General features: G+C 44.3%; 1 protein-coding gene across 1 annotated transcript; it reads right to left on the reverse strand.

Annotated features, from left to right (window-relative positions):
- Nucleotides 1-1,991: 1,991 nt before the first annotated feature.
- SBSPON (somatomedin B and thrombospondin type 1 domain containing) lies at nucleotides 1,992-9,118 on the reverse strand (the record flags this gene model as incomplete). The annotated part of the gene is made up of 5 exons (XM_080611070.1): nucleotides 1,992-2,109; nucleotides 2,810-2,986; nucleotides 3,805-3,895; nucleotides 4,629-4,823; nucleotides 8,902-9,118. The coding sequence occupies 5 exons, from the start codon at nucleotides 9,116-9,118 to the stop codon at nucleotides 1,992-1,994; spliced, it is 798 nt and encodes a 265-aa protein (XP_080467196.1).
- Between the last annotated feature and the right edge of the window lie 1,890 nt (nucleotides 9,119-11,008).

Below are 11,008 nucleotides of genomic sequence, written 5' to 3' on the forward strand. Positions count from 1 at the left end.
AGTGAAGGGGGGGGGTGGTTCGGTTTGGGGGGGATTGAGAATGAAGCTTTAATTTCTAGGTGGAAGATTACTTTGAACGTATGTATACTGGCTTAATACCATTTCTTATCTCACAGGAGAGATGGAAAACATACGGAAAGTAACAGTATGATACTAGCACTTAACAGCTAGCATCTTTTGATTATCTTGTGTCACCTACCTTGTCTTAAGAAGTGGCTTCTTCTAGACCAGCAGGAAAAGGAAAGGCTCAAAAACAAATGGCCGAAGTGGGGCTCAACAACAAGTCTATACTGACACTAGTAGCACAGCTCATGAGACGTGTTTCATTTGTGCTCTCTGCTGTCTCTGTATGCAGTTATAGCAAACTAAGATATGCTCTCATGGGGGTAACCAACTATCAAGGTGTCACTGTAAATAACGTTCATGAAAGATTATAATGGATGATGGTACTAGGCTGTCTCTCTTGATTCAGATTGTGTGGAGAAGGTTCCACAACCTCAGAAAACCCATACTTTTCACTGTCATGCTGGTGTGAGTCTTTGGACTTAAACTAACATATCACAGCATTCTTTCAAAAAGGAAATCTCTTCAATTCAGAGGTTTTTTTCTGTACCTTTATCCTTGGATAAGATTTTTCTTTTACAAGATCCTTACAAGGAAAAGCGTCTGTCCAAACTGGTCATAATAAAATAAACCTCCCAGATATTTTTCCTGTCTACAAGGAAGACATATATTCCTGCAGGCTGAAGTGTTCAGGAAGTATTAAGAAATCTCTCTGCTTTCTGTTTTGGAGGCCTGTTTCCATTAAGATTATATACTTAGTAAAGTACAGTTACAAAGGTTTGTTTCACACTCTTATTGTGGACAAGACCTCAGCCAGATCATCTTTCTCATTCTTTCCACCAGATGCTACAGTTTCTTCTTGCAGCTGGTAGAAACAGTGACAAGCAGTAGTCTATAGGTTGCACAGAGCTGCTGCATGTCTTAACTGTAAATTTTCTCAACCTTAAGTTATAATTTTTATTTTATTTTATTTTATTTTTTTTTAGCAAACATGAATTTCAGGATTTTGATGAAATACAGGCATTGCCCTTCAGCAGGGAATGCTAGAGTAGCTGTAAGCCAAGAACTGAAAAAGTCTTAGCAGGTATCTGACAACTAAGAAAGTGCAGTATGCTGCCTCTTTAATGCTGTAACAGTAATTCAAGGTAAGTAATAGGTAGCAAAACATGGCTTTTGAGCTATCTGAGTAGCAGTCTTGCCTGTGCTTTAATATTAATGCTCTGTGCTAATCATTGTGCATGAGCAGTTTTAATTAGTAATAAGTAATTTTTTTAATGTTAGCCAAGGCTTTAGTCACAAAGTTTTGTTTAGGTTCATCTGCCATAAAGTTCACACTATGTATTAGTGACATGAAGTTCTGAGCAAGGCTATTTAACAACGCTGGTTAGTCATACGTCTTCTATGAAGGTGACTGGATATGAAAACAGCAATGTAGAGGAAGAATACTTGTAGTATAAACAACTGTCTAGATTATAGTGGGAAGGAACAAAGGATCTAAACTGAAATCCTGTTTTAGCTCTCCAACTTTAATATTTATTCACACCTTGCTGTTTAATGATGACAGTAACTATTCTCAGTCTTGAGAATGTTTGTCTGGCACTCTACTGAGTAGGCGCAATGCCTGTAGACAGGACTGTGGCCAGTAAAGAACAAGAACTTTAGGAAAAGCAGCTACTATGTTTAGAAACGTTATCTCTTTAATTACAAAAGAGAAACATGGAAACATGCTTCTAGTGTTCTAATACAAAGATCAGTCTTAGTGTTTGTATTAAGGCAGAGAGAGTTTCCCAAAACGCTTCTTCAGAAGTTCTGATTCATTTAAAATTTGTCTAGGCTCCAGAAAGTGCAGCAGAAAGATGTGGGTTTCTTGGCATTGGTTAATTTTCTTAATCTTTTTGTTGTTGCTGTTTTAAAGGTCTTTTAGACTTTCATGTAAAAATAAAGCTATGCACAAGGGGACATGAGCAGTGCTCCAGCTGCCGAATCTTCTTCCAGGTTCCTTGGCACTGAGAGTTGCCAACTGCTTCCCAGTGTAAGATTTTACCTCTGAAATGTGACAATAAGTGAGGATTAAAACACTGAAAACTGTGTATTTTGAGGTACTAGGTTGTGTTGTATAGTATGTCAAAGATTAGATTTGCTTAATAATATTTAATTAGCTCTTCTAGCACTTAAAGTGCTTTCTGGAGCAGGCATTGTATTCCTAAGTTTAGTATATGGGATGGTGGATTGAGTAGGTGGTTGTACAGGTATTAAGTATTGTGCATATTAATAAATGTATAAAGCAAAAAAAAATCTGTTCTGAATATTAAATGTCTACTTTCAAAGTTACTGTTCTAGAAACCAGATGTACAGGTTTGAGAGGAGTTCTGATCCACCACCATTAAACCTGAAACAAGATCTGGATTATGGCAGGGAAGACTGGGTTTAAGTAAAAGTGCCCATTACTGTCAAAAGACCTCTTGCACTGCAGAAACTGCATCACCCTTTCACAACAGTAAATAAAGCATTCAAAGGACTGAACTCTTGAATATTGAAATTCTGGCATTTTGAAGAATTGAAATCTCAAAATAATGAAATTCTTCCCCAGTTTTATCTAGGTAACAATTTATGTGAGAACTGCAAGGGTAAATCTTTTGAGCTCTACAAGTTTAATTTTTTAGGTGTAATAATATAAAATGCAGCTTTAAATGACACCGTGAGAAGTCTTTGCTACAGAAGAGACAGCAGAAAAAAGACTTGTTACCCATCTGCATTATGGCCATCTCCAGAACAACGATGTGTGTCCGCATTCATAGCTGGAGGCTGGCAAGCTACACACACAGTATATCCTACTCGGAGGTACTGCATCCATCGAGCGTACGGCCGATTCTCCAAAGCACAGTGCTGTGAAAGTGATTCTGTTTTGAATTCCACACAGTATCTGCTCAGAAGGAAAAGTACCAAGTTACGATAGATAAACCACAAGCTAGGTATATGCTTTTAAATGTACTTACATAGTGTATGTGTGGTATTTGAAGCGCAAGTTGGACATCGTCATTGCTAACAAATCTGTTTCTGACCCTCACCTAATTAGTGAATTTTTAAAAACATTGCAAAAATATTTCTCATTCCATGCCCCAGTCCAGTGCTTTTTGTATGATCTCACTTTCTGGTTGTGTTTTATGTTCTCAAATTATGTTGAAAACAGATCTCAGTAACCCATATATTTTCTTTTATGCTGCCAAAAGAGAAAGTGGAAAAAAACTTGAAGAATACTGATGGCTTTATTGTTCTGGGTGAAGCAGCACAGGGCAAAGCATTAAGAGCATTACAGACCCAGTAACAGCCTTATTTAAACTTCATCAACATTTCTACTGGTAAGCAAACAAAGTTTTTTGTTCTGTGTCAATTTTAAAATGGTCTCTCGTTACCGATTAGATTCTGCCCATTTAATTTGTTGAAAAAACTATGTGGAATTTCTAAGACACTTACGGATACATTTAGTTTTGGTTTAGCGTTAATTACTGTTTGCTTTCAAAAGCAGCTATCCTGATTTGCCGTGACCCCAATGTCTAATTCTGGACTATAAAGCGTGTAATCAAAAGCAACATCTAGAAAGTGCGAATGAACTGCAGGAGAGGAAACCAGTGCAAGCTATAGCTTACTGTTTAATTACTGCACTTTCAGTTACAATTTTATCTGTAGCCAGCTATTTTCTATTGAGCAAGATGACCCACATGAATGTAATAAATAGATTACCCAGCTTCTTCTTTGTCTGAAGGCCACAGAGAAGATGCTGCTCGTCGTTTTCTTTCTTTACCGTATTCAGAGGTAGTTATGAAAGCAGGGACTGAGAAAGAAAACAGTTACAGTAAGGCAGCAAGGCAACTGAGTCATGTTTCAATTACTGGAACAGTGGATGAATGAATCAGGAGCTTGTGGATGGTGATGCTGACTGACTATTGAAAAAGTAGCAAAATGTTGGCAACATCGGACCTCAACCCCATTCTGTCCAGCTAAGTTCTCTCCTTATTCAAAAGAACTGTATCTAGAAATGCATGCCATCTAGTTTCTGTAGAAACAGAATGTGATGGGGTCCTACAGGGAGATGTTTCCTGTTCTAACTTTGCACAGAGATCGATGCTTCCTGAGGGGCTTAAATCAAGAAACTGAAGGAATGCATGCAGCCTTTCTGTTTACTGAATAGAAATTAAGAAAAGCCTGAGTAGGGAAAAAAAAAAAGGAATATAATAAAGTGCAATATGACAGTAGAAAGTACGATTTTAAATTGTACTGTTAAGCAGTTAGCTGCAGATGGATGCTTTTTTTTCTGTTCATGAGGATGGTGAGACCCTGGCACAGGTTGCCCAGAGAAGCTGTGACTGCCCCATCCCTGGCAGTGTTCAAGGCCAGGTAGGATGGGACATTGAGCAACCTGGTCTAGTGGAAGGTGTGCCCTGCCAATGGCAGGGGGTTGGAACAAGATGATCTTTAAGGTCCATTCCAACCGAAACCATACTGTGATTCTATGATCAGTAAATTTATGAAGGTTCTGATGTACAGATGAAATCAAAGAAGAATACCATGCTCATGGCCGCAGTCCTCTCCTTGGTAAGTCAGGTATTCCAGGCAGCCAGCCTTCTCCTCTAGAACAGGACAAGGTTCCCCACCATTTCTAGGTTCCTGTTGTACATAGCGCCTACGTATCCGCAGGTGAGGTTGACATTGTTCTGCACAGCCACTCCAATGACTCCACTCCCCCACAACACAGGGAAGAGCTGCAAAGCAGTATTGAAGCATTACTGGTAGTCCAGACTTCTGTTTTACCCTGATTGCTCTCAAAACAGCATATGGGTGCCTTTGCCACATGCAGATACCTGACACTGCAGCACCAGGCACTGCCCTCAGATGCATGTAAGTACCCCAAGGCACAAGGTAGTCTCTCTGGCTGTGAAGGCACTGCTCTAACATGTTGCAGCACAACCCTCAGACATATGTTTTAAGCATTTTGAACTAGAAAACCAGAAAACTAGTGACAGTAAAAATGTCTTGGACCCTGCCATGGGACAGCCAGGACAAGCACTAAATGTATGGGCCTCACAGTCTTTGCTACCTGGCCACAGGACCAGAAAACTATTCTTGGCCCCAATTGTTTTAATAGTACAAGGGTAGACATCAATGCCTGATCACACCTTAGGTCTACCCAGAGTACTAAAGGAATCTATCCCTGTTTCCTTATCTGTTGCTTTCCTTCCAAGTTGGCTGTATGAATGACCTGCAGAAGCAAGGATTTTCACCTAATTTTAAGCCCATATTTACGCTTTGATATGCAGATAACATCAGGTCTAAGATCGCATTTTCCATGCAGAAAACTCCCAAAGGGACTGAGTAGCTGCATAACAAAATGATGACTTCACGTCTTATTGGAATTAAACAAAGCTGACAGTTAAGTATTGGTCATCTGCAGCAAAACGTGGCAATTTCATGGCCATCAGGATTTAGAACAAGAATTACGAATGTCCTTAGTGATGTGGAAAAATAAGAATATTGGGTTGCTTGAATGGAATTTAGCCAGTGGGATGGTAACATCACTCTTGCAGTCAGTACCCAGCAACTATTAAGGCACAGTTTTGTGCCTCATTGGAAAGATGTCAAATTCCCCAGCCTAACACAGAATGAGTCCCACAGCTGACATAAAAGGAATGAATGGGTACATCACTTGAAATACAAAAAGAAGGATCAGGGACCCGTAGCTACAACTTCATGGTCTCTGTCTATGTTACTATTGCTCCAGCTTACTTAACAGTGATGGTGAATGATGGTTCATTGAAACAATGAGAAAGATGCAAGCCAAAGGAACCTGAAAGACAGGATTTGTGCTCAGGTACCTATCAAAATGTGAAAGCTAACAGGACTCTTGCAAGTTCAAAAGCACACAGAAAAATTACATTGCATTCCAGTGAAACACGGCTTGATGCTCAGAACTTTTTCTTCCATTTGCAGCACTGTGAATCATAGATTTTTTTTTTTTTTTTTTTCTGAGTCACACTTACTATTTTTTCCCTATCTCTGGAAAATAAAAGGATTACAGTATCTTCACTGAAACACTGCACAATGTACATTGTCATGTATAAGGCTCTGTGGATTCTCTCAGAGTAACTATTTCCATTCAAACGACAAGATCACTCATTTTCCAGGCTTTCCCATTGTACAGTATTTCCTATTTAAAATACTCTCTGTGTACAAAAATATTCTTTCTCCATTGTTAGAACTATAAGTAATTCATTTTAAAATCCTTAGGTTCAGCTGCCTGTGGACTTCTGCTGATCCATCCATTTATAAAGTACCAGAGCCACTATGATTTTTAGATGTGACAGAATCTAACCATGGCACTGGAGGTGTGCGACACACCTCCTTTCACTAGTTTCTATTATTTGGGAGCATTGGTTTTCTATTGCTCTTAGCACAATTCTTGATTACGTATACTTGAGGCACTTTACGCTTTCTCCAAATACTTCATCCTGTTAAATATTTGCAAAAGGATGAAATGTCATTTCAGCAGGTGCTGAAGTCATGAGCAGTGAACAGCCCAACAAACAAGCTACAGCATGACAGCCGTTGGTCACCTTCATATTTCTGGTTTAGGTTTTCGAACTCTACATTCAGAACAGTATTTCAGAGTGCACTATGCCAATAAACACCCTTGGTGCCATTGAACAGGTGGACAGAATCTAGAAACACTCAATGGTGAGACCTCAACATCCAACAGGAACAAAAATACTTCAGAATTTCCAGCCACGCTTCTCTAAGTTGGTACAAACTCCAGCTGGAACTATTTGGAATTTCTGCTTATATAAAACATTGACTGGCTGCTTGCAATAGAGAGTATAGATGATCATTTGTTCTCAAAAGAACGACTTCTTGTGATCAGTTTTGTAGGGTTTAGGTGCAAGAGTTCTAGGACCAGGCTGTCAAAATCCTGCCCTCCCACGCCAAACCCCATAAATCATCCTGCTCCCTTTGCTTGCACTAGCATTGGTGCTCAGACAAGCAGGTAGTAAGGCTCTGCAGGGTGTCAAACCAGGCAGAAAGGGGAAACAGAGAGCAGAAACAGTTTCCTGTGGGTTTAGCTCCTTGTGCTGGACCACCAGAGACTGTCAAATCCCTGCTCTGGTGCAGAAAAGGGAGAGAGAGAGACGCTGAGCTGAGACTACATCTTCCTGCCTGAATCTAAGGCATCCACTGTCTATGCAGGGTACAAGAGAGAGGCAGCTCACACATTGCATTTTGAGGCAACCACCACTGAGCCTGACACAAAAAATACCATATTGATAACAATAAGGCATCATCAGGTGCCAGAAGTCATGGTAAAAGAACTTTTCAAGCCCAACTTCGAGCTTCTTTTTGAAAAGCATAAAAATTTTTACATTTCCATTTTAATGCTAACTCTACACACCTTTGCTAGCTCTCTTCCCTTCTATGAACACTAAAAATTACTAGATTTACTGAAAAGATGCAATATGCTGTGACTCTATGATGAGCATCTTGTCTGTTCTCCCCCTACTGAGCTCCCTGAATGAAAGATCACTGTATTTAAAAAGCGCTCATTTTAAAGATGCTACCTCCTGTCAGACCTTGTGGTGCATGTCTTTTTCCTTCTGTTATTCTGCAGAGATTCTTTAGCAGTGAGAGAACTGAACGTGTTTCCTCGGGAGGCCTGGGGTCAGAGTTCTGCTCTGCTGAGTCTTTCTGTGCAGCTTTACATCACCTGAGACGGGCCCACACTGTCCCCCAGTCATACTTCCCCCTCCCAAACCAGGCAGATGCAGACAACTTGCTTGGGTCCCAAAGCTACATGGCTCTGTCAGCACAGCACTAAGCCTGTAAATACTCCCTGGTTGGCAGGACTGTGCAGGGAGACTCATGAATTTTGGCTGTAGGCTGATGTGCATCCAGCCACCTGATAAGAGACATCAGGCTGCCCCAGTGCCAGTGCTGCACCTGTAAAGCAAGAGCTGTGTCCTGCAGTGCAAGCGCAGGGAGGGAGGGAGGACAAACTGTAAGACCACAAAGGGTAGAAGTACCATGGAAAGAGGGGGTGTCAATGCCTACAAGGCTGACAGGTCCAGTTTGGTCAGCCTGGGCTACATTACCCTCCTTGCCACTGCTTCCCTGGGAGCCAGGCTGACAGAGGACCCTCTCACTCATTCCCCTACGCTCATTTTGAAGTCCTTGCCTTCATGGTGGAACCTTGCTGGTTCCTGCCCCAAGGAGTGAGCACAAAAACCTCACCCTGAGGCTTTCCTCAATGATTTCATTGGTATTGCTTTGGCAAGACGGGAGCAATCTGCTCAGAGACACAGTGTCTAAACCAATCTTCCTGCTGTGCCTGTAATCCTGCACCCCCACTGTAATAAGTGTGCATTTGAGAGGAGCATGAGTGAAAAGTAAATAATACATTTCAGAGAGAAAATAACTTCAGGCTGACAAGCCTCTGGCACTGTGCTACAGCTGACCCAGACACCTCGCACATGTCTAGTGTGGAAGAAGCCGCTCTTCCCATTTCTGAGCCTGCTGCTATCCTCACACAGCCCCAGCCTGAGGGCTCATGCCCTCACCCCAGAGCTGGTGACGCTGAGGGAAGAGGGGGGTTGAGCCGCGCAAAGCCCCTTCACAGCTGAGCCCCATCTCCAAGCCCCAGGAACACCCGCAGCAGGCACCCAGCTAACTATACCCGGAGAAACGGGCGGGTGCCCGGGGGGCGCCCGGTCAACATCACCCCTATGCGCCTTTCAGTGGGCTCGCACCAGGCTACAGCCCAACCCGACCCCCGGGGCGGGGGTCGGACGCACCTACCCGGGCACGCCTGGCCGTGGTCGTGGCAGCAGTCCCCGGCTCGCCGGCATCCTCCGTCGCAGTAGCAGGTCCCGTAGCCCCCTCCCTCCCTCCATCCTTCGCCGACACAGGCGGCGTCCCGACCCTCGCAGCACCTTCCCGAGCAGCTGCCCGCAGCCCCGCTGCCTGCCCACAGCAGCCCAAGCCACAGCGCTCCCGACAGCGCCGCGCCGCCCATCACCGTGCCGCCCCGACGGGAGGATCCTGACACCGCTGATCGCTCCGAACGCCACAGGCACCCGGCGGAGCGGTGCGGGATGGGCGGGCAGGGAGCGGAGGAAGCGGGGGGGCGGCGCGGCTCTGCCCGGCCCTGCCAGGCCGCTCCCGCTCCTGGCCCCGGGCGGCCCCGGGCAGCAGCGAAGCTTTCGGGTGTGGGGAGCGGGAGATGCGGAGGGTGCGTGTCCCCGAGGGTGTCCGGCCAGGAGGTGGATGTTCGCACAGGATCCGTGTGGCAGTGACCCAGCCGGTGATGTTCCATACAGCGATGTGCTGCACAGGGATGTCCTGCACAACAGTGACCCACACAGCACATCACACACAGCCATGTCCTGAACAGCGATGGCCCTTGTGGTGATGTCCTATACAGGGGTATCCTGCACTGCCGTTTCCCACACTGCCATGTCCCACACTGCCATGTCCCACACAGCCATGCAAGGATGTCCCACACAGCAATGACCTACCCAGCCGTGTTCCACACAGCTATAGCCCACCGTAGTGTTCCATACTGCAGGGACTCACATGAAGGTGACCTGCAATGTCCCCTCAGCAGTGTCTCCCACAGTGATGTCCCTTACCTTAATGTCCCCCATGGTGATGACCCTCACAGCAATGTCCCACACAGTGTCCCACGCAATGGTGAGCCACAGAGCAATGTCCTGCATGGCACTGTCACGCATCCATGCCCTGCACAGCAGTGGCCTTCACAGGACTGATCATGGCCACATCCCACCCAGCGGTGCCCTACACAAGTGACCCACAGAGCTGAGACCTGCACAGCCATACCCTGTTAGCAGCGACACACACAGCTCTCCCAGAGCATCCCCATCCACCTCCACACAGCCCAGCACGTGGGGATGGCCTGGGGCCACCGGACATGGTTTATTGGTACAGGCGCTTTCTCATTTCAGGGCACATCCCACACAGCCAAGAGCATTTGCTCGTGTTATGTTTTTCCTTTTCTTCCTATTTTTTGTTAAGATCTGTTTCCAGAACAAACAAAAGAAGCTGTACTTGCAGGTGCACAAGGAAAGCGGGATGGATCCTAAACTCAAAGATCTGGATTCTCGTTTTGTTATCTCCAGTCCTGAGAGGTTTTCAGAATTAATGGGACATGATCAGTTTAGCCAAAGAAATCAAATCCCAAAAGTACCTAGTGAGGTGACTGCAAAAATATGTCAGCTTTGCACACTTCAGTTTGCAGATAGTTAGCTACTAAGGCAAGAGCCATCTGGTCTCCCAGAGCTGCCTACAGATGAGAGGTAACAGCCTGTTATATTACCTGCTACATGCGGGTGCTTGGACCTCCCGAGACAGCTCGGGCCAGCCAGAGTTTAATTTCTCCGAGCTATCACAGCACTGCTGTTTAAGTGCTGTTTAAATCCCGATGGATTGGGCCTGTGCTGTTATCCAGTGTACCACTAATGAGCTCACTGGCTTGTCGCCAGCCTAAAACTTGAACCCATGAACAGCGAAGGTTGGGGGAGTTCCTGCGGTGGGTGAGAGCAGAACAAGGCTTGCAGCCTGCCTCGTTAAGAGACTATGTGAGAGAAGGAATGCTTCCTTATGTTTTCCTTTGCTTTGCTGGATTCCTTTGTTTCACCTGAAAGGCAAAATATTAGCAAATCAATGTAGAAACTACCTTTGTAAGTAGATAAATTGTGTGCGGAGAACCTATGCTGAAGGATGAGTCAGTAAATATGAGTCAGTGGATATGTCTACAGAAAATCAAGAAACTATGTCTGCAATGATCTAGTAAAACAAAACAGAATACAAATGGAAAAATGTTCAGGTTTCTACTAGATGCAGTCAAACAGATTCCTCAGAGCAACCAGAAAAAAAAAGAATCTTA

The sequence above is a fragment of the Psittacula echo genome, assembly GCF_963264785.1.
Source record: "Psittacula echo genome assembly, chromosome: 2".
Classification (NCBI taxonomy): Eukaryota; Metazoa; Chordata; class Aves; order Psittaciformes; family Psittacidae; genus Psittacula; species Psittacula echo.